The sequence below is a fragment of the Gossypium hirsutum genome, chromosome A05 (genome assembly GCF_007990345.1).
Source record: "Gossypium hirsutum isolate 1008001.06 chromosome A05, Gossypium_hirsutum_v2.1, whole genome shotgun sequence".
NCBI lineage: Eukaryota > Viridiplantae > Streptophyta > Magnoliopsida > Malvales > Malvaceae > Gossypium > Gossypium hirsutum.
Window position 1 is genome coordinate 25,969,385 of NC_053428.1, and position 23,142 is coordinate 25,992,526.

General features: G+C 36.8%; 2 protein-coding genes across 3 annotated transcripts; one reads left to right on the forward strand and one right to left on the reverse strand.

Annotated features, from left to right (window-relative positions):
* The first annotated feature begins 4,572 nt into the window (after positions 1 to 4,572).
* LOC121229536 (cellulose synthase A catalytic subunit 5 [UDP-forming]) lies at positions 4,573 to 11,153 on the forward strand. Its single transcript, XM_041114135.1, has 14 exons — positions 4,573 to 5,171; positions 5,605 to 5,800; positions 5,904 to 6,139; positions 6,223 to 6,325; positions 6,473 to 6,641; positions 7,210 to 7,476; positions 7,635 to 7,980; positions 8,124 to 8,261; positions 8,373 to 8,498; positions 8,634 to 8,846; positions 8,951 to 9,218; positions 9,376 to 9,572; positions 9,685 to 10,035; positions 10,144 to 11,153. Exons 1-14 carry the CDS (start codon positions 5,091 to 5,093, stop codon positions 10,723 to 10,725), a joined length of 3,273 nt encoding a protein of 1,090 aa, XP_040970069.1. The 5' UTR covers positions 4,573 to 5,090; the 3' UTR covers positions 10,726 to 11,153.
* A 140-nt stretch (positions 11,154 to 11,293) lies between these two features.
* Positions 11,294 to 22,746, reverse strand: LOC107914098 (uncharacterized). Of its 2 annotated transcripts, none has more exons than XM_016842848.2 (16): positions 22,467 to 22,746; positions 19,059 to 21,903; positions 18,550 to 18,978; positions 18,101 to 18,448; positions 17,532 to 18,011; positions 17,148 to 17,426; positions 16,683 to 17,072; positions 16,269 to 16,571; positions 14,975 to 15,946; positions 14,714 to 14,785; positions 14,242 to 14,628; positions 13,796 to 14,134; positions 13,168 to 13,509; positions 12,547 to 12,837; positions 11,957 to 12,280; positions 11,294 to 11,769 (listed from the first exon to the last, which is right to left on the reverse strand). In XM_016842848.2, the coding sequence occupies exons 1-16, from the start codon at positions 22,578 to 22,580 to the stop codon at positions 11,495 to 11,497; spliced, it is 8,190 nt and encodes a 2,729-aa protein (XP_016698337.2). In that variant the 5' UTR covers positions 22,581 to 22,746; the 3' UTR covers positions 11,294 to 11,494. The 2 variants fall into 2 exon arrangements, with proteins under 2 accessions (XP_016698337.2, XP_016698336.2); XM_016842847.2 differs by having other exon boundaries at positions 14,714 to 14,788.
* Between the last annotated feature and the right edge of the window lie 396 nt (positions 22,747 to 23,142).

Below are 23,142 nucleotides of genomic sequence, written 5' to 3' on the forward strand. Positions count from 1 at the left end.
CCATGAAGTAGAAAGTAGGCATAATAGAGAGAGTGGGGCAATGGTAATGGAAGTTGGTTGAGTTGCAGTAAAGAAATTAAAGAGGCAATCCATGGCCTCCAATCATTGCATTTTCCCCTCATATATATGTTGTCTTTTTCTACCAAGAAATGCAAATACGTACACAATTCGTAGATGACAATCATGTTTGTTTCCAGTATGTATTTATTTGGTTAGTAAATACTATAGCATGTGTCGAAAGTAAAGGGTCACCGACACTTGGAACTTCCTCTAACTGTCCCGACCCCAAGTTGTCGCTATAAACCATTTTGTTTCAGAATTTAATTGAAGTTTGATGGATGACTAATCACCAAACTTTAGACTTGTCCATTCGTATGATGTTCTATATACTCATTTTAATTTATTATTACTTATCCTTAACTCAAATTAGCTAGTAGTAGTTGTTGGGCAATGGCACTGCTTAACGACTTTGATACTGCCCTAATTCATCAATCTAGATTTTAATTTATACGTAAGAAAGGAAATTATGGGGTGCTGTGGTAACGACAAGGACTAGGACTGAAGCTTTCGAAAATGTACCTCCATGTTGGCCAGGGTAATAAAAAGATGTTTTTCCTAACACATGATTTTCTGACTTAAATTAAGACCAGAAATCGTCGGTGGTGCATATCTGACATACAATTATAGAGCTACGTACAGTTTTAATTTTATTAATTATGTAATACCTTCATGAATAGGACATTAATTTATGTCAATACCGTATAGTATAGGGATGTTTTCATTACTCTGGCATGTATGTAATTATTATGAAAAATACATAAATAAATCATACTTTAATAGTATTATAAAGCGAGAAAAGTAATGACTTAATATGGGAAAATTACGAAGTTGCAGATAATGTAAATTTATTTTAATCGAATGTGGTGTTGTTGGTATCTTTCAAGGTTGATGCCATTTGGAGGAAAAAGTAGAAAAGTATGGGATTGGAATATCAAATATCATTGGTGTTGTTTTCGACCTGGAAATTTCAATCGTATAGGCTATCTTGATGCTGAAACTGCTTTTGGCACTAAGCTATAATTGTTTCCACGTTAATGTTTCTTTTTTTCTTTTTCTTTTTTTTTTTATTAAAGGGAATTTTGTTTATGGTTTGATATTAAAATTTCACCAAGTTTTTTTTATTTCTTTTTTAATTATTTTCTTCTTTTTTAGTGTTTCACCTATTCATGTAAATATCGATTATTGTGATGATTGATTTTAATAGTAGTCATTCAAATGTATTTATGATATTTGTGATTGTCCTCGTAAGAAAATTTTCAACATCTACCTAAAATTGAAGAAAAAAATTGGCTTTTTAGCCCAAGAAAATTCTATCAACTTCACTTCACTACAATCATCTTCTTCTCTCCAACGTGTCGTACTTATGAAGTCGATAACCCAAATTTTGATGAATGGAGGTGTAATGATTTTCTTACCCAACAAACTTGAAATAAATAAAAGAAAAAAAAATCACCAGGAAAAAGAAATGCTGAGTAACCTAATGTTACGCTTTTCTAAGTTACAAATAGTACTGAAACAAAATTTCCAAAATTCATCAAATTTGACATCAAATAAAGTAACAAAGAAAAATCTGCAATTTTTGCATATAAATAACAACACATATAATCCCAATCCTCAATGTAAAAGTTGGTCCACTTTGCCTAATTTTACTTTTCATCATCATTTTTCACCATGAGAGCAGTTGTCACTTTATATTTATTTTTTGAAATAGCAAAAACTAAGCAGACATGATTGATTTTGGAGTATCTTCCAAAATTCTCCTCCATTGCCCATTTCCCATTGCCCATTGCCTTTGGATTCTTATAATTGAGACTTGGAAATATTCTAAAGTTGATTCAATGTGTAGGGTAGCCTTGTCTTTTTTCTTTTACACTTTATTTTTTTTTTTTGTGTGTGGGTTTTAAATAATTAATATATAATAAAAAGGAAAAAAAATGTTCCAACCATTTTCCACTTTCAAAACAAAAATCAATTGCTATTTGGTTAGCTAATTAAGCATCAGATGGTCCATCACTGTCACTGAAAAACAAATCATAATTAACTAATATTTATATACATGTACCACATTATTTATTTATTTATTTAAAATTGTTGGAATATTAACATTATATGATAAAGAAATAATATGATTTTGATTATAATTATCGTGATAGTAATCGACCAACCATAGATTATTTAATTAATAAAAAAAAAATCATTTCCCCTTATTGTTAGAGGAAATGCAAGACAGGTGGAGAAAAACAAAATTGAAAGAAGATAATTACTACCTAACCTAACCTTAACCAAATAAATAAATAAGTAAAATACTAAAATGTTAGTAACTCAAATGATCTGGCAATGACTCACTCTTTTAGCTAATTTCCCTAACTAATAAAATTTTAGAATAATAAATACTTTACAAATTACTCACCAAAAAATAAAATTACCCAAAATAATTTCTCTTAAAAAACTCAACCAACCTTTACAATGATTAATATTTTTTCTCAACACCCTTCTTGAGTAAGCAATTGGCAGATCTACTTTAATTATTTATCAATAAACAAATTAGCGCAAGTCAAGAGGGGAAATGTTCCATTCAATTGTTACCTAAAACTAGATTGCAATTTCTTTTAATTGCGTTGAGAAATAGAATTAAGATGACCAACCCTCTAATTGTTTTTTTTTCGAATTAAATCAAGAAATTAGTTGACTAATTTCCTTTGTGTGTGTGTGCGTAATGAAAATATGAGTAAATGCAGTTCTGCCGACACTAACAGAATCAGTAAAAGGAATATGCTTTTGGCGTTATTGTATGAACACTATTATTAATCCAAAAAAATTGTCATTAACTTTTATGTGACACTAAAGTTAGGGTATTATTGACTTTATAATAGGATGCTTGTTGATTAAAATAGGTAAAATATGATGTAATTTTTTTTAATCAGCTAAATTTCACTTTCAAAGTTGTTTTAGGGTTCTTGTCATAAAATTGGCAATATCAATACGGTGATTTTCTTTCCTACTAAATTATTAATAGGACAAATTTGCCCCCATAACTGCAATCGGAGTGATGAAGTAATATAAAATCCTATTTTGATTTTTATATATTTTTTAAAATTTTAAAAATTTAATCTCCTCCAAATAATAATTTTAAATCATACTATTTACAATTTTTTAAGTGCCAAACATATTATAATATTCTTTTAAAAAATATTATTACATGTGTGATGACAGTTCATTATTTTCATTTAATATTCATGAAGAAATCACTTCATTTTGGTTAATTAATTTAACCACCTACTAAATAAAATTTTATATTTTAAAAAAAGTATAAAGATAAAAATAATCAAAATAGAAAATATAGGCTAAATCCACAATTTATGCACAGTATGAAACTAATTGTAAAATTTGACCACCAAATTTGATTAATACGGTTGGAGACTTGGATTAGATATTAGAATTTCAAAATTTTAAAAAGAAAACCGATGTTTTAATTTGCACAAAATAGTGGTTAAAGTTCTTATTAAATACTCATTTTACATAAGTTCAAATTATATAACTTCTATCCCATTACTTTTGATATTATAAAAAAAATTACAAATTACTCAAATTAAAGCATAGTAATTAAATAAAAAATTACACATAATTTTATTACTAATGACAAAATTTGACAACTTACATTAAAAAAAAATGAATCCGTATAATTAAAATATAAGAGTAAAATTTTAACCAAATTAAAGTGGGTTGATAGTGGATTAACCCATGCATCACATCACATAAAAACTTACCATCATGTAATGTCGAATTTCAGTGGATTTTACATCAATCATATTTGTTTTCTACTAATAAGCTGAGACTAGAAAGGTAAAATAAAAATAAATTAAAGTTGATGTAATTAAATGTCATAAAAGTTAGAAATTTAAAAATATAAAATTTCTGAGGATTTGGATATAATTGCACATTATTAGTAAAACTAAACACGACGTAGATATAGTTTCATAATCTTAAAGTAGGGTTTAATACAGACGTTCACTCTTCTGCTTGCTTCTTTGGTATGTTATTGGTTTTTGGGAACGTTGGCCAATAGTGTATAAATCCTATTGCCCAGTTCGGTAAAATCCCACAAGCATTCGTTCCCCAATTTATCGCGACAATTTTCTCTTTTGTATCAATCTGATTGACTGACACTTCCCGTTAACGGATCATTTAAGTTGATCGTTTCGACATATAATTCCAAAAAAACTGTTTATCGAAAAACCAAAAAATATGTTAAATTACAAAGATACCCTTGATCACCGACAAGCACCATCGTCACCGGTGGGGCAAAACCTTTTGGCCCCACCAGCCCCTCCCCTAAAGAAAAAAAGAATATGGATCCCACTCAAACCCCCACAATGATAAGTACTGTCGTAAGATAGATTTTTTTTACAGTGGAGCTAATACTCTACATTGGGAAGTACCAAAGCTTTCTGCATACAAAAAAAAAAAAAAAGAGATTATAAATCCTATATGAAATGTGTGTTTTAGAGTTGAATTTTGATTAAGAGGCATTTGGATCAGAATTGTGTCTCCAAAGCTTTTCACTTTTTACATTAAAAATTCATTTATAACAGATAGGCAAAATTGTGTCTTCTCTTTTTTCTCTCTCTCTCAAGGAAAGAATCAATCGGTAAACGAACACAGACTCAAAAACAAAAGATTAATATTTCTTTTCTTTTTTCTTTATTAATAATGTTAATAGTATAATAATATCTTGTTTCTTATATTTTATAATAGTTGACATCATATTTTATTTCTAGCTGTATTTCTATATTTGGTCCTCTACCTTTCTCTGAATCTCTCTCTCTCTCAAGCTGTATATTTGTGCATTGTTGGAGTGTGGGTTTCTTCCTCTCTGTAAGGGGTGCTTGAGAGAAAGAGGAAGGGTAAAAAACTCGGGGTTTTATGAGTTTTTTGAGTGATGAAGGGGAGAAAGACATAGCTTCATTTAAGTGGGTTTCTCTTGCTAAAAGCTTTTAAGCGCTGTTTTGTTGTTGGGGGTTGGGAGCTAAATGGACACTAAAGGAAGACTCGTTGCTGGTTCTCACAACCGGAATGAGTTTGTTCTCATCAATGCCGATGAGGTTGCAAGAGTAAGTACCTTCAAAAGTTTGCTGCTTTTTTTTTTCTTAACACCTATAGTTAGCGGAGGAACTTGGAGGAGTAAGAGCTGGTAAATGTGTTGTTTGAAGGGCTTCTTTTAGTGTATGAGGCCGTTTTGGGTTGTGTTCTTCAGCTTGGTAGAGTATCACATTTCAGGAGATTTCTTCTCTTGGTGTGTTATTTTTTTGGTATAATGTTTATATACAGTTCCCAATTGAGTGAATTCTTTTATAGTTTGTAGATCTCGGCGGGTAGATGCATCCAATTCAACCAGTTAGCAACCCTGAATTTGCATAATTTTTGTTAGTTAATCTATTATAAGAGCACATTGGTTGGGGTTTTGGTAGCTTAAAATGTTTCAAAAAGCTTTTTTTCATGATCTGCTGGGGTTGACATTGTTAATTGTGTGACAATGACTTGCAGGTGACATCTGTTAAAGAATTAAGTGGGCAGATTTGCCAGATCTGTGGGGATGAGATAGAGATATCTGTTGATGGGGAGCCATTTGTTGCTTGCAATGAGTGTGCATTCCCAGTATGCAGGGCTTGCTATGAATATGAAAGGAGAGAGGGCAATCAAGCATGCCCTCAATGTAAAACCAGATACAAGCGAATTAAAGGTGAGCCTTGTTTAGTTGGATCTTTCAGTAAAAACCATTAGAGAGCAACTTGGTAATAATTTTAGTCTTCAAAAAATTAAGCTAACACTGTCTCCTATTCCAGGTTGTCCTCGTGTTGAAGGGGATGAGGAAGAGGATGGTGCTGATGATTTGGAGAATGAGTTTGATATCGCAAGCCATGATAGGAGAGATCCTCACCATATTGCTGCCGCCATGCTCTCTGGTCGATACAATATCAATCATGGTTCCCAACCACATATTTCCGGGATAAGCACCCCAGCGGAGTTGGATGCTGCGTCTGTTGCTACAGACATCCCTCTCTTGACATACGGCCAAGAGGTGAATTGGTTTTACTGTCAAAATTCTTTTGTTTGAGTTTGCTATTACATTTGTGGCTGACATCTGATTGATTTTTAATGAAGGATGTTGGGATTTCTCCTGATAAGCATGCACTTATTGTTCCTCCCTTTATGAGTCGTGGAAAACGTGTCCATCCAATGCCAATGCCTGATCCTTCCATGACTTGTGAGTTATTTCATATGATTGGGTAGAAATGTATGAGGACTTGTAATTTAATTTCAAATGATCAGTTGAAACACTTCTGACCTTATTTTTAAAAAAACTTGGTCTATTTTTTAGCGCTTAACATTGTTTGTGTTGTTGATATCACAGTGCCACCTAGACCAATGGATCCTAAGAAAGATTTGGCAGTGTATGGGTACGGAACTGTTGCATGGAAGGAAAGAATGGAGGATTGGAAGAAGAAACAGAATGAGAAACTCCAGGTGGTTAAGCATGAAGGAAATAATGGAGACGAGTTTGAGGATTCTGATTTGCCAATGTAGGTTCATTTACTCTCTTAAATTCTTCTTGGTTGTCTTAGCAGCATGTTTAAGTCCAGAAGCTTATTCCTGCTACTGTTTATTTATTCAGTAGATTCCTCTTTCGTTTTTGGATTAAAAGAATATAGAAATTGTCAATTGATTTAAAAGAACACCTAGCTGTTTCAGCTAAAGAACACCTAGCTGTTTCAGCTAAAGCTTGAGTTGCTAATCATTATATTTATGGTTAATTATATAAGCGAAATTGTTGTTTTTCCTCGCTTTCTTTTCTCATGAGAAATAAATCTATTATATGATTGTATTATTTTATTTTTGTTGGCTCCAGAGTTTATATCCTTTTTGCATATATGTTACTTCCATGTTCTGAGAAAATGAATGCACCATTTTTCAATGTTCAAAAAGTTTTTCTCATACTGTATCTCAGGGCTTTGCATCAAACATGGTAGTAACTAGTATCAACTTCATTTGCCAAACGCACCATACACTACTTTTTAGAGAAGTAGCTGTATTCCTTAACACCTTTTTCACATTCAGTACTAAAAATTGTAAATTTATGTGTTATTTCAGGATGGATGAAGGCAGGCAGCCACTTTCAAGAAAACTACCAATACCCTCTAGCAAGATAAATCCATACAGACTAATTATCCTACTCCGGCTTGCGGTCTTGGGGTTATTTTTTCACTATAGAATTCTGCATCCTGTGAACGATGCTTATGTGCTGTGGCTTATTTCAGTCATCTGTGAAATATGGTTTGCTGTATCATGGATATTGGATCAGTTCCCGAAATGGTACCCAATTGAACGGGAAACATACCTCGATCGTTTATCATTGAGGTGATTTCATCTTCCTTTCTCCACATCCTTTGCCCATTCTTTCTCTCGCTGGTATAATTGTTTTTCCTCTCTCCTCTCTTCTGTACTCGCACTAAATTGTGTGCATGTCAGAGAGAGAATTCAGTTTTGCTTATTATTACCCCTCCTTTTTTTTTTAGGTATGAGAAAGAAGGGAAGCCATCTGAGCTAGCTTCTGTAGACGTATTTGTGAGTACAGTTGATCCAATGAAGGAGCCACCGCTTATCACTGCAAATACAGTTCTGTCTATCCTTTCAGTTGATTATCCGGTTGATAAAGTAGCCTGCTATGTCTCTGATGATGGTGCTGCCATGCTCACGTTTGAGGCTCTATCCGAGACATCTGAATTTGCAAGAAAATGGGTACCATTTTGTAAGAAGTTCAGCATTGAACCTCGAGCTCCAGAATGGTATTTTGCTCAAAAAGTTGACTATTTGAGAGATAAAGTAGATCCAACATTTGTTAGGGAACGCCGTGCCATGAAGGTTGGTAACTTCTCTCCTAAATTGAATAAGTTTGCTGCCGTTTAGTGTCTGCCATTTGACTAATCTACCTACATGTTGAAAGAATGGTGTTCCCCATTGGTTTGAAGAAATCATGTTTCATATCTGGTTATTTGTTGATACAGAGGGAATATGAAGAATTCAAAGTTCGAATAAATAGCTTGGTTGCCATGGCGCAAAAGGTTCCAGAAGAAGGTTGGACAATGCAGGATGGAACTCCATGGCCTGGAAACAATGTCAGAGACCATCCTGGAATGATCCAGGTGAGGTGTTCTCTTTGAATGTGGTTTGTAATTAGGTTCAGATGCTATCTAGCCCCCATGCAATTTCCAGTATGCATTAACATTGTAAACATTTGGTATTCTTTGCTGTAGGTTTTTCTTGGTCATGATGGTGTTCGAGATATTGAAGGGAATGAATTACCTCGTCTAATTTATGTTTCTCGTGAAAAGAGACCAGGATTTGATCACCACAAGAAAGCTGGGGCCATGAATTCTTTGGTATATCCCTCTCTCTCTATTTCAAGCATGCAGCTGTGGACATACACCACACACAGTCTCAGCTTGGCATGTCCTCTGATCCGTCTGTTGTCTGGTTTGTAGCTAATTATAATATTTTTTGGTTGATTAATGAAGGTGCGTGTTTCTGCCGTCATCTCCAATGCTCCTTTCCTACTGAATGTTGATTGTGATCACTATATAAACAACAGCAAGGCTCTTCGTGAAGCTATGTGCTTCATGATGGACCCTATTTCAGGAAAGAAAATCTGCTATGTCCAATTTCCTCAAAGATTCGATGGCATTGATCGACATGATAGATACTCAAATCGAAATGTTGTCTTTTTTGATGTATGTATGATTTGTTGAACTTTAATACTGCATATACATGTTTCTTCCTAAAAGGAGAGATGATGATATGTTGTTTCTTTTTTTTTTTCTTCCCCTGAAAACAGATCAACATGAAAGGACTGGATGGGATTCAAGGACCTATTTATGTCGGAACTGGATGCGTCTTCAGGAGGCAGGCACTCTACGGGTATGATGCCCCTGTTAAGAAGAAGCCTCCAAGAAGAACATGCAATTGCTTGCCAAAATGGTGCTGCTGCTGCTGCTGTTGCCGATCTAAAAGGAAGAACAAGAAATCAAAGTCCATTGATAAGAAGAAAAAGGAGGTTCCTAAGCATAAACATGCTCTAGAGAATATTGAAGAGGGAATTGAAGGTAATGATTATTCTTCTATCGGCTTCTAAGTTTGGTCTCTGATATTTCCAAATATATTCATCAATGACCTAGAATCAATCCGTTATATTTTGCTGTCAGTTAAAGTAGATTTTGTTAGAGCATTATCAAATTATAGTGCCATCATTTCGTGTTGCAGGTATAGACAATGAAAAGTCGGCCCTTATGCCACAAATCAAGTTTGAGAAGAAATTTGGTCAATCACCTGTTTTCATTGCTTCAACACTTATGGAGGATGGGGGTATTCCAAAGGGAGCAACCACTGCATCACTCTTGAAAGAAGCCATCCATGTCATCAGCTGCGGTTATGAAGATAAAACAGATTGGGGAAAAGAAGTGCGTCATAACTGCGCCGAACTTCATAAATTAATATCTTTTGAAACTTATTTTGTTCTTTTGGATTATTGGGTTTTGATAGTGATACTCATCGATTCCAATCATCATTCAGGTTGGGTGGATATATGGCTCAGTTACTGAGGATATATTAACAGGCTTCAAGATGCACTGTCATGGTTGGCGGTCAGTGTACTGCATTCCAAAAAGGCCTGCATTTAAAGGTTCAGCTCCAATCAACCTCTCAGATCGTCTGCACCAAGTTCTACGTTGGGCTCTGGGATCTGTTGAAATTTTCTTGAGCAGGCATTGCCCAATATGGTACGGTTATGGTTGTGGATTGAAATCCTTGGAGCGCTTTTCTTATATTGCTTCAGTTGTGTACCCTTTGACATCAGTTCCACTGCTCGTTTATTGTACGCTGCCAGCTATATGTCTCCTTACTGGAAAGTTTATTGTCCCTGAGGTAATTCTGAATTTCTGACATGCCTACTTTAGTAATAAGAAGGGGAAAAAAATCTGCTAGGACACGGTAATTCTGAATTTCATCTAATATTGAATTTTCCATTTGCAGATTAGTAATTATGCTAGTCTCCTTTTCATGTCTCTCTTCATAGTCATAGCTGTGACTAGTATCCTAGAAATGCAGTGGGGAGGTGTTGGAATACATGACTGGTGGAGAAATGAGCAGTTCTGGGTGATCGGTGGTGTCTCGTCTCACCTGTTTGCACTCTTCCAGGGCTTGCTCAAGGTTTTAGCTGGTGTAAACACAAACTTCACCGTTACCTCAAAAGGAGGAGATGATGGAGAATTTTCCGAACTGTACCTATTCAAGTGGACATCTTTATTGATTCCCCCCATGACATTGTTGATCATCAACATAATCGGAGTCATAGTCGGGATTTCAGACGCCATCTCTAATGGATATGACTCATGGGGCCCTCTATTCGGTAGACTGTTCTTTGCATTCTGGGTCATTGTTCATCTTTACCCCTTCCTCAAGGGGTTGATGGGGAAACAAGACAGGCTTCCCACCATTATTGTGGTTTGGTCAATACTTTTAGCATCGATTTTCTCTCTTTTGTGGGCTCGAGTCAACCCCTTTATATCGAAAGGAGGCATTGTTTTAGAAGTGTGTGGGTTGAACTGTGACTAAAAATAAATTGTAGAAGAAAAACCAAAGGAGTAGAATTAGATGTTCAGTGTTCAAAGCAAGCAAGGCTGTCTGAAAATTGCATAAATCGGCTACGATTTTGGTCAAAGATGAAGACATCTCCCAATTCAACATGGTTGCCCTCAAGGTGAGGAAAAGAGGAAAACGTGTTGGAAGGTGTTTGTAGATACATATATATATACAAAACTGTGATCCAATATTTGTCAGTGTTTTCCTCCGTTTTGATTCTTTCTATACTTTTGTGGGTTTTGTGGGTTAGAAGTTATTGATTTCATAAAGTCTTTTGTATAATCTCTTAAGAGAAGAGACTTGAAAAAAGGTGTAGTTTTTCATCCATGGATAATGTATATTTCCTTTGATAATAAGGGGCACCTCATAAGTGCCAAGAATTGTGTCTGCTTCCAACTTCATACTTGGCGACTGTAACTTTTCATGCTTTTTAATTTTATGTTTATTTTCCCATTAGAATTTCCCAAGCTGCTGTTCCTATTTTTATTCGAATTACAAAATGAAATCATCCTACTGATTTTGACAATAAGGGCACATAATAGAACAGAAATTTAAATTAGGGGTATCATTGCAAGTTTCATCGAATGATGAACAAATACTGCCAAATCAAATGTGCACAAACATAAAATGTTAACTTTCTACAAATCAAATAATGCATGAGATATGCTCATATTTTAATAGCGAAGTGCGTGACTATGTGCCTGTTGTTACTCTTCCAACAAAACAATCCTAAAGAATCAGTTCAGTCTAAGATACGCTCAAGCGGCCTCCTCAGCTTGGATGATGTTTTGGGTGTAGTCATGTTGCCGATTCGCGCCCTTTTGGTGCTGCCCTCGTTCTCCTTCATGTCATGGAATATTGGTCGCTTTGGTGTTCTTTGAGTGAAAACAGGCTTGCTCTTGCTTTTCATTATGGACGAAATCAATTGCTTAACAGACACGCTGTTGCTCTCCTTTTTGGCACTCGCGTTTAGCAATTTTAGTTCGGTTCTGAAGGCTGCTTCTTCACCGTCCACAACTGCAACACATTATCAGTATTCTTTTTATGTCAGAGAACAATGAAATATGCACTAACAAACAGACGCTTTCTGCATGTCACTACTTCTAATTGTTTTAAGTGTTGTGATCTTTTTCTTTTTCTTTACCGCATGTTAATTATCATGTCGGATATCATTTATTTCATGTCCAAAATTTATAGGTCTAACCTTTTCTGATTTCTGATTTCTTTGGAAGGGGAGATTTATCTGCCACTGCTGCATCTTCCACCAAGATGTCTTTCCTCAACTCAATTGTTGCTTCATTATCTTCAGGACCATCCTTAACAACTGAGAAATTTGCGTCCTCAACATGATTACCCTCTTTAAAGTCGCTTGAATTGCATTCTGAGATGGCTTTGTCCAAAGGAACATCGTTACTCTCACCAGCCTTCACATCTGAATTTTTAACTTCATCTTCAACCCCCCAAAACAAACTCATCTCCGTGTTTGTAAAGATGTTTGATTCATCGGGATTCGCTAGGTCTTTACGTTCTGTACCATTTTAACAATCATCAGTGGACACAAATTTTGTTGTACTAATAAAAAGAAAAAAGTAATTTCCTTTACGAATCAGCAATTGTGAAGAGACTGAGTTATTCACCAAAAAATAGATGTTCTCTGCCTGTCACTACTAAACATAAATGTTAAGACATTCATTTATTTTTTATTTTCTCAAGTCGGATAGCATTTATTCCATGTCTATAATTAATAGATCTAACCTCTGCTAATTCCTGAATTCTTTGAAAAGGGAGATTTACCTGCAATGGCTGCATCTTGCCCATAGAAGTCGTTCCTCAACTCCATTGTTTCTTCAGGACCATCCTCTTTCACTGCAAAAGTTGTGTCCTCAACATCTGTTCTCGTAACATGATCACCCTCTTCAAAGTCACTTGAATTGCATTCTGGGATGGCCTTGTCCAAAGTAACATCATTACTGTCACCAGCCTTTGCATCCGAATTTTTAACTTCATCTCCAACCCCAAGAAACAAACTCATTTCCATGTTGGTAAAGATATTTGATTCATCAGGATTCGCTAGGTCTTCACATTCTGTTCCATTCTAACAATCATTAGTGGACACAAATTTTGCTGTACTAATTAAAAAAAAAAGGGGTGATTTCCTTTACGAATAAGTAATGCATGAATACTTATGCGTAAATCAGCTGTATTCTTTTGTACCAGCCCTAAATGCAAACAATGAAATTATGCACGATAGACATGTTTTCCGCCTGTCACTACTAAACACAATGTGTTAAAGGACTTACGAAAATTAGAATGCGTTAATAATTCATTTTACATAAATGTTTAAGACATTCATTTATTTGTTATTTTCTCACGTCATATTGCGTTTATTTCATGTCTAAAATCAATAGATCTAACCTCTGCTAATTTCTGAATGCTTTGAAAGGGAAGATTTATCTGCCATTGCTGCATCCTGCCCCGAGAAGTCTTTGACTGTTCCTTCAGTATCTTCAGGACTATAATTTTTTACTGAGAAATTTGTGTCCTCAACATCTGTTCTCGCAACAAAATCACCCTCTTTAGTGTCACTTGAATTGCATTCCGTGATGGCCTTGTCTAAAGCAACATCATTACCGTCACCGGCACCGTCACCGGCATTTGCATCTGATTTTTTAACTTCATATTGAACCCCAAGAAACAAACTCATCTCCACGTTGGTAAAGATATTCGGTTCATCAGGATTCGCCAGGTATTTACTTTCTGTTCCATTTTAGCAATAATCAGTGGATACAAATTTTGCTGTACTAATTTTTTTTAAAAAAAGAAGTGATTTCCTTTACAAATCGTAATTGCACTGAAGAGACTCAGTACTTATGCATAAATCAGCTGTATTCTTTTGTATCAGCCTGAATGCAAACAATGAAATTATGCACAAAAAATGTTCTCCGCCTGTCACTACTAAACAAAGATGTTATGACATTCATTTATTTGTTATTTTTTTATGTCGAAGAACGTTTATTTCATGTCTAAAATTAATAGATCTAACCTCTGCTAATTTCCGAATTCTTTGAAAGGGGAGATTTAGCTGCAATTATTGCATCCTGCCCATAGAAGTCGTTCCTCAACTCCATCGTTTCCTCAGTATCTTCAGGACCATCCTTTTCCACTGAGAAATTTGTGTCATCAACATCTCTTCTCATATCATAATCACCCTCTTCAAAGTCACTTGAATTGCATTCTGGGATGGCCTTGTCCAAATTATCATATTTACTGTCACCGGCCATTGCGACTGGTGTTTTAACTCCATCCTCAACCCCAAGAAACAAACTCATCTCCATGCAGGTAAAGATGTTTGATTCATCGGAATTCTCAAGATGTTTCCGTTCTGTTCCATTTTAACATCATCAGTGGATACAAAATTTTCTGTATTAATCTAAAAAGAGTGATTTCCTTTACGAATCCGTAATTGCAATTAAGGGAATGAGTACTTACCATCAGAAACAACACATACTGAGGAAACGGAAGAGCAATCTACAACCATCTCAGGTTTCACTGAAGTCATAATGTCCAGTTTACTGCAGCTTTTAGTTCCAACTTCCATGGAGTCAACAGCTATGTTTTCAGGAAAATGCAAGCCATGCGGTTCTTCAGTCTCTAGGTCACAACTCTTCCTTTCGTCCAAACATGGAGACTGGTTCACATCTAAGCCATCAATCCTATCCAGGGCTGCGTCTGTTTTCATGGAACTTTCACAATCATCCGACTTTGCTTCAGCAATTTCTTCAAGATCTATCTTGCTCCCTTCTACAAAGGAACCATCAGTTACATCATTAAAACCTGCGGCGTTTATATGGCACCAATCTCTTTCCTCCCTTGTAACTGTATCATGATCATGAAAACCTAACCCGTTAATCACAGTCACCTCATAAAAGATAAAAAGGCTCAATCTAATTAACAACTATACCTTTGCATTCAGTAGAGATTTCAGTTCCCCCAACATTATTGATGTCATCCATAGCTTGTGAATGTTCTTTTTCTGCTTTTTGACAGGAACAAGGAAAAAAAAGAGTCATATAATTTGACATAAATGCTAAAAAAAGAAAAGAAATAGCTAGCTCCAAGGTGTACCAACAAATTTTGCTGTCATCAAGTTAAAATTTATAAGCATTTGAAGAAACTAAAAACGAGTTTTCCTGGAATACTCGAGCGTGATAGATTTAACTACCAGTTCTAATTTCAAGCTTGCTACAAGGTGTATCAGCAAATGATGAGACATCTTCCTGTTCACCACCATGTAAAAATCCCAGATGAGAAACAGATGCTTTTTCACCATCGCCGACCCCTGCTTCTTCAATGGTGAAGATAGCATCTAATTGTTTTGCCGCACTTATGTTAGGATCATCAACTTCTATTCCAGATTGAAGATCGTTACTCTTTAAAGTGCTCTCCAATGTGCCAACCACTGAAATGTTATCCACAATTATGCCAGCAGTTGACTTTAAACAATCTACTCCAGAGGAAAAGCCACAATCACGCTCCAGTCCAACCTTATCACTTGGATCATCAAGATCACGAGAGTTATCAGAACCCATAGCAGAAGGCGCATTTGACATCTCTTCCAGGTATTCGGTACTTGCAACCCCAAAAGTATCAGTTTCTTGAATTATTGTTTCTGTGACACTCATATTGGTGTCATAAAACTCTGCATCCACATTACCACCACTGCAGTCAGTAAGCTCAACTTTCAGTGCGGATGTTGCCATTTCCTCCACGATATTATTTTCCTTTACAGCATCTGTTTCTCCTCTCGCACTGATTCCATTGCCATCCATGGTAGCAGTAAAGTCTTTAACGAAAGGAAGATCCATAACTCTTTCACCATTAGCAATCCTCTCTCCATCCACCAGCGAATGATCAAGAGGAGTCATTGAAAAGGATTCTGAAGTAATAGGTGCAGTCAATTCCTCTGGTGGCAAAGCTTGACTGCCATTACTAAACGCTATAGCATTGACTTCACTTTCGGCACCTTGCTTCGCAGCCTCACTTTCTTCCAAGGTAGCAGCCGGTTGTTGAAAAATATTTGCTGGAATTTCATCCCTCATATTCTTATTATCCATGCAAGCTGCCTCAGAATTTTCTTGCATGTCATCAGTGACACGCAGACAGCTGTTGAAGGGCGATTTCTTTTCAGAAATACCTGTAAACAATCAAAACAAGAGAAGCCCTTAATAAAAAAACAGAGCTAAAAAGCATTATATAACTAAATATAATTTCTTTAAACATTTTGATACTTGAGGACTTTGAGTGGATTTTTCATCTTTTCTCATAGCACCATTTTGTTATTCGATGCAGCAAATGATAAATTTAATCTCTTTAGCAAATAAAATTCTTCCCTAGAACATCCTAGCCTTCAAAAAGTCGGCTTTTGACAAAATAATCATGATTAGCAAGAAAGTGTAGATGTATTCTAACAAAAAAAATGGAAAATCCTAATGCATTAACATTGTGATAAAAATCACCTTTAGAAGCACTATTCAATATATCGTTGCGCTTTTCTTCTGGTGAAACAGGACCAGTTCTTCCCCCGTAGAAAGCTTCACATAAATGTTTCTCATGTGTTTCACTGTCTATACTTTCTGAAATTGGATCATAAATACCATTTTCCCTAAATTCTCCTTCAGAACTCTGGTCAATAATCTTTTTTGCACTGACAAACAACTCCGTTTCAGTATTTATTGCCTCTTCATTTTCAACTATTTTCACACCTTCATTGTTTAGCTGACCAGGAATTGCGTATCCTGCATTGCTCACATCAGGTTTACCTGCCAGTATTTGGTGGAAAATTACAATCGCTTTGAACTAATATAAAATAAGCTCAAGAAAGTTCAATAATCTCAACTAGTTAAAAGATAGAAAGTGAAATGTAAAGATACCTTTGACGTCTTGGCTGCCTTCTTGAGGTCTTGGCGGACTTATCAAATCTTTATCAAGATTGCTTAAGCTCCATTGCCTTTCTGTTATTGCTTTTTGACTAACGGCTTCGCTCATTTCATTAATCTCAACTGAATTTTCAGTTTGTATCATTCCTATTCCGGAAGAATCAGTACCTGTTTCTTCTTCATTCTTCAAGGAAACTACCTGCTGAACTGGTTCAGCGGTAGTTATGTCAGTATCCTCTAAGTGCATTGAACCCTGATCCTCTTGTGAAAGACTAGTGTCCTCTTTAACTTCAAATTTGTCAGTTGTGTAGTTAACATTTTCAATCCTCGATGGTTCTTCTAAATCAAATAATTTCTCCGGTTTCAACTCATTTGAAGTTTCACCTGCACATATCACGAAGAAGTAAATTTAGAAAATCAACATGACATTGTTCAATATGAAATCTAAAACAAACTCACCTGCAAAATTTGTTTGATTGGCCGAAGAGTAAACATCAGCAATATAGGTCATCGCAGAAGAAACCACTTTGTTAGCATTGCTTGCAACTTCAACACAGGCATCATCAAGAGAACCTGTTTTATTCAAGGACATAAAAGGTTGATTTTTTATTTCACCCTCAATGGTATCATCCTGGAGCAGTTTCTCCTTATCATCCTCCATCAAACCACTCTCCATATCATGATTGAATATCTCACTTCCTACAATGCTGACAGTATTCCCAGCACTGCATAATTTATCTTGACATGGAATGAAGAAAAAGAGTGTCAGAAATGTTCTCACAGAATTATATGTTCTAAAATGCTTATAACTAATGAAAGAGGAAAAAAATGAATCTCACATACCTTGGCTTCGTGGTGCAAGTCCAACTGGAGTTCCGTGAGTAGCACTGTCACTACTTGATCTACACTTCATTTCTGTAGTACTTGGTGTCCCGGTTATTGAAGCAACAACATCAATATGAGCTCTATGTTCTTGCTTTTCTGTCTTCACAGAACTCTCACTGAGTATAATTCCTTGACCATCAGAAAACTTAGAAGCACTCAGTTGTTCAGACATCTCCAAAGGAATTTCTGATTCACTCTTCAAACCAATACTTTGACCAAGTTCGTTCAGGAGATCATTGAAAATTACCTCCTCAACCGAGTCAGCAATAATCGTATTGGCATTTTCTAATTTCCCTTTTATCTGATCCTCCGCAACTGGAGTTCTCATTCCTTCAGCATCCATATTATAATTTATATTCATGTTTTCAGAAAGTTCTTGTGTTTCAGAAAGTTCTCGTGTCTCCAATAAATTCTCCACTTCAATACGAGAGGGTTTGCCTGCAAATCGTCAGGCACTAAATGAGTAACTAAGAGATTTAAGTTTGTACGGTTCATTTATAACATCAAAAGTACATAAACTCACTCACCAGCATGATCTTCTTGGCCACCAGAAGAAAAGATATCAGCTAGAGAAGTTATCTCAGGACAAACCATTTTGCTACCACTGCTTTCAAAATCAACCATTCTAGATTCAACCAAGTTAGAGTTATCAACAGCACCAGTTCTATTCAAGGACGGAGAAGAATTGCTTTCAAAGGAACCATCATGTATCCTTATCTCTTCATCATTTTTCACCAATTCATTATTCTCCTCATACATTAATACAGATTCATGAACACAGGGTTCATTTCCTGCGTCTGGATCTTCACTCCTTTCTTGGTAAGACATCTCTTTTCCTGCAGTGTCAGCAGCTTCAGCCTGGCACTTACCTTCAACTGCATTGAAGAAAAAAATACCAAAAAAAGTAAACCCATGAATAATTATATGTTCTAAAAAGCTTATACATGTAGAAGGAAAGGAAAGCATTTTTACATACATTGGTTTCCTGGTGCAGGTCCACTTGGAGTTCCTGGGGCAACAATGTTGCTATATGTACTCTGCTGGATATCAAATATCTTTTGAGCATCAGTTTCTGCTGTAGCAAAATGAGATTGTGCACTACTCACTTGATTTTCAGCTGCCTCAACTGAGCTCACTATGTATGGAATCCCTTCTGTATTTGAAACGTCAGTAGCAATCATCTCTTCAGCTTGTGTTACACAATCTTCTTGTTCACTCTTCCGACCACTACTTTCACCAAATTTATTCAGATTAATAACATCCGCTTTCAATTTGTCTCTGATTTGAGCCTCTCCAAATGGAATTCTGCTATCATCAGCAGACACATCACTCTCGAAATTAGTGTTTTCACCACCTGGTAGCACTGTCAATTCTTTCTCCGAGTGAAGGAAGGTGGAGGTTGCACCTATGCACGGTGAACAGAAAAAAAAAATTTAACATATGCAGTTTCTTATGATATCAAAATTAAATACACTCGCCACTTACCTATAAGATCCCTTTTCACTCCAAATGGAAGACCAGCTATAGGAGGTGCGTCAGATGAGTCCATGTTGATAACATTGCTTTCAAATTCAACCGGTAAAGGTTTAACCCAATTAGAGCATGCGTCACCATTCTTGACAACCTGTTTGCTAACGTCCAAATCCAGATTATTCCTGTTTCCTGCATCTTCCGACAATTCTCCAGGAGATGGAAGACTCTCAACAATTGCAGCTTCCTCTTCTACAATCACCATTCCAGACTTGCTTGGCAACTTCTTCTCGATGCCTTCGGCTGTCTGATTAGGAGGTGTAACAGAGGCACTTGTTGAAGTAATAAGACTGGAGCTTCTTTGGGGTTTCTGTGTTACGGCATGATGCTTAAGAACAGAAGTCTTTTCTTCTTCCTGATTACGCTCTTGCGTCTGTTGCTTAACTCCCTGGTCATCATTTTCTGCAACAGCAATTTGGTCTTCTTTAGAAGTTCCAGGAATACTATGTCGAGAAGAATTTCGACTGGACTTTCGTGGTATTTCTTCAGTCGAGACTTTCTCTAGATGCGGTGATCTTAACTGCTCCATTCTACTAATATCTTCCCTAATTGGCAACTCGGCAGCTGGAGCAGTGAGAATCACAGTCTTGCGTCTATTCTTCCTCAAGGGGGATTGGTGTTCTGAAGTGATGGCAGACTTGGCCCTCTCAACCTCACTCCTATCTTGTACAATTGCATCCAATTCTTCAGTTGTGCCTTTTCCTTGAAGCGGTGCCTTCAACTGCTCCGTATCTTCCTTATTTGCCAAATCTGCAGCTGGAGCAGTAAGAATCACAGTCTTGCGTCTGTTCCTCCTCGAGGGGGCATCTTGTTGTGAAGAAAGGGCACCCTTGGCCCTCTCAACCTCACTACTATCTTCCACAATTGCATCCAATTCTTCAGTCGTGCCTACAAGCGGTGCCTCTAACTGCTCCGTTCTACCAATATCTTCCTTATTTGCCAAATCTGCAACTGGAGCAGTAAGAATCACAGTCTTGCGTCTGTTCCTCCTCAAGGGGGCTTCTTGTTGTGAAGAAAGGGCACCCTTGGCCCTCTCTACCTCACTACTATCTTCCACAATTGCATCCAATTCTTCAGTCGTGCCTTTTCCTACAAGCGGTGCCTCTAACTGCTCCGTTCTACCAATATCTTCCTTATTGGCCAAATCGGCAGCTGGAGCAGTAAGAACCACAGTTTTGCGTCTGCCCCTCCTCGAGGGGGCTTCTTGTTGTGAAGTAGCTGCATACTTGGCCCTCTCGACCTCACTACTATCTTCAACAATTGCATCCAATTCTTCAGTCGTGCCTTTCCCTACAACCGGTGCCTCTAACTGCTCCGTTCTACCAATATCTTCCTTATTGACCAAATCGACAGCTGGAGCAGTAAGAACCACAGTCTTGCGTCTGCCCCTCCTCGAGGGGGCTGCTTGTTGTGAAGTAGCTGCATACTTGGCCCTCTCGACCTCACTACTATCTTCAACAATTGCATCCAATTCTTCGGTCGAGCCCTTCCCTCCAACCGATGCCAAATCGGAAGCTAGATCGGTAAGAGCCACAGTCTTGCGTCTGCTCCTCCTCGAGTGGGCTTCTTGTTGTGAAGTTGCTGCATACTTGGCCCCCTCAACCTCACTACTATCTTCAATAATTGCATCCAATTCTTCAGTCGAGCCCTTCCCTACAGCCGGTGCCAAATCGGCAGCTGGAGCGGTAAGAGCCACAGTCTTGCGTCTGCTCCTCCTCGAGGGGGCTTGTTGTTGTGAAGTAACGACACACTTGACCTTCTCAACCTCACTACTCTCTTCAACAATTGCCTCCAATTCAGCACTCCTGCTTCGTTTTCTGGTCTCTTCTTTCAAGAATTCTTCCTTATTTCCCCCTTTGCCACTCTGAGATACAACAGCTTTTCGCCTGGAAGAATATCTCCTTGAACATTCTGGATGTTCCACGAGTGCATTATCCTTTTCAGAGTGCTCCCGAACCTCTGTCACCTGTGTATCACTTTTCACTGATGTAGCAAAGTCTTTCTCCGAATTACGTTTTGATCGTCTTACAGGTTTCTCTGCTTCATACCCTTCCTTTATCCCAACTATTTTAACCTCCTTTTCAACCATAGAAGCTACATCTTTGGATTGTGCGCTTGACTGCCGTGTCACCCTAGAACCAACTTCAACCTTTTCCACTTCACTGCTGAATGCCACAGACTGATCTCCTTTTCTAGAATTCCTGGTTGATTGCTGCTTTGGACCATTTTTGCCTTCAGAATTGTCATCCAACAAATGTACCTCGTCACCTTCTTTGCCGTCCCTTATCTTCTTTGAACCTTCCTGACTCACGTTCTTCCTACTTCGTAACTGCCTCCCTCTTAACCCACCAGTAACTTTATCATGACCATTCTTGACATCTTCTTTCTGACCCAATTCTAAACCCTCAGAATCACTGACCACCTCCTCAGCATCTTTACCCTTCTTGCCTACTCTACCTCTCTTTCTCCCAACAGGAGGCGAAGGAGCCATATGCACAGCTTCTTCAACTGCATTTTGCACTCTAGACCTTGTGACTCTAACTTGGCAGCCCTCAGAGTTTCTGGAATCTTCACTATCTGGAACATTTTCAAGCACCTGGGCAGGATTCTTGGACAACGTTTGCCTCCTAGACCTTCCTCTACGCTGCTGATAGACAGAAACCTCGTACTCAATGGTTTCATTGTCAGAACTAAACCTGACTTTCTTTAACTGCTTTTTGACAATCTTAGCTTCATTTTCACTACATATTTCTTCTGGAATACTGCTGGACTCTTCTAACGAAACAGGATCTTCATTTTCCTGTTTAAAACAAAAAAAAAACATTAAAAGAACTGAGTTGGTTATATGTAATAACTGAAGTGAAGCAATGTACCACAGATATTTACTGTGATACTTGCTTCTTTTTTTTAATCTCCAAAAGGAAAATCAATTTCGAAGAAAAGGAGTGTTTAATCTAGTTAACGAAATAGAACATCAATCTAGTTAAGCCGTTCAAAAATATTATTTGCTTTTTCTATTTGATTTTACTTACGCTTCACTGAATGCAAACAGTAAAAAAAACGAAAGGAGTGCTTAATCTTCTAATTTCGAATGCTTAAAGGCGCAATAAAGCAGAGAAAAACAAATTTCACCACCAAAATTTAGCGTTTAATGCTTCTCGTTTAAATTCATTTTCAGATCTACAAAAAAAAAAGCATTGGAGAAGGTGATGAATAAATGAAAGAGAAGGCACCTTACAGAGAACTGTTCACATTCTCGAAATTTAGCCTTAATTTATAAATTCCATTCCCAAATGAAAGTCAAAGAAATTTATTAGAATAGAAAAAAAGAACAAGAAGATGAATAAATGAAAGAGAAGGCACCTTAAAAATGGAAGTCAAACGATCCGCCATTTCACGGTTAGTGAGATTTGCAGGGACGCCATGTTTTTTACACAACCCCTGCAGTACTTTTCTCTTCATGCCATGAAAATCCATCTCTTTACAATAATTAAGGAAAGAAAACAAAACGGAAATCTAACTGAAATTCAAACTTTTAAAAGAAAAGAAAACACTAATTTGTTTTCCATGAAGAAAAGCTGCTGAAGAACTATAACGAGAGAGATTTTCAGCGTATATAATAAACGACTAAATGTTGTCCGTTCGTTCGTTTTCCGGTATAAAAAAATAAAAGAATAAGGATCAGAATCGGCAGTTTGAATTCAAATTTTCAAATGGCCAGTTTTGGCGCTCTTTTGAAAAGCCGGGACCTTAAGAAAGTAGATGTACTCGCTGTAATAGTTGAATTACAATTTACTCGCCAGTACAGCTCGACAGATGGTATGTTAAAGGGGTAAAGGTGTAAAGTCAGTCGAACGGTGGCGCTTGGTTAGTGATCCAGTTATTCCTGATTTGGGAGTGGGCTTTGGATGTTGAAGACTTACCTTTCTTTATTGAATAAGGGCATGTCTCTACTAAATATTGCAACGTGGAGGGTTCCCTTAGCTTTGAAAGTCAGAAAAGCTGTGTTTACCCGTGGTCGATCCTTGGTCTTTCACGC

What these genes read in the sequence shown, in the direction of transcription:
- LOC121229536 (XM_041114135.1), top strand. Translation starts at nt 5,091, where the DNA reads ATGGACACTAAAGGAAGACTCGTTGCTGGTTCTCACAACCGGAATGAG. An exon ending in CAGATACAAGCGAATTAAAG is followed by an intron (nt 5,801 to 5,903) that starts GTGAGCCTTGTT and finishes CTCCTATTCCAG; the next exon opens with GTTGTCCTCGTGTTGAAGGG. An exon ending in AAACAGATTGGGGAAAAGAA is followed by an intron (nt 9,573 to 9,684) that starts GTGCGTCATAAC and finishes ATCATCATTCAG; the next exon opens with GTTGGGTGGATATATGGCTC.
- LOC107914098 (XM_016842847.2), bottom strand. Translation starts at nt 22,580, where the DNA reads ATGGATTTTCATGGCATGAAGAGAAAAGTACTGCAGGGGTTGTGTAAA. An exon ending in AGTATGTGTTGTTTCTGATG is followed by an intron (nt 14,135 to 14,241) that starts GTAAGTACTCAT and finishes AAAATGGAACAG; the next exon opens with AACGGAAACATCTTGAGAAT. An exon ending in GCATTCAGAAATTAGCAGAG is followed by an intron (nt 12,838 to 13,167) that starts GTTAGATCTATT and finishes AGAATGGAACAG; the next exon opens with AATGTGAAGACCTAGCGAAT.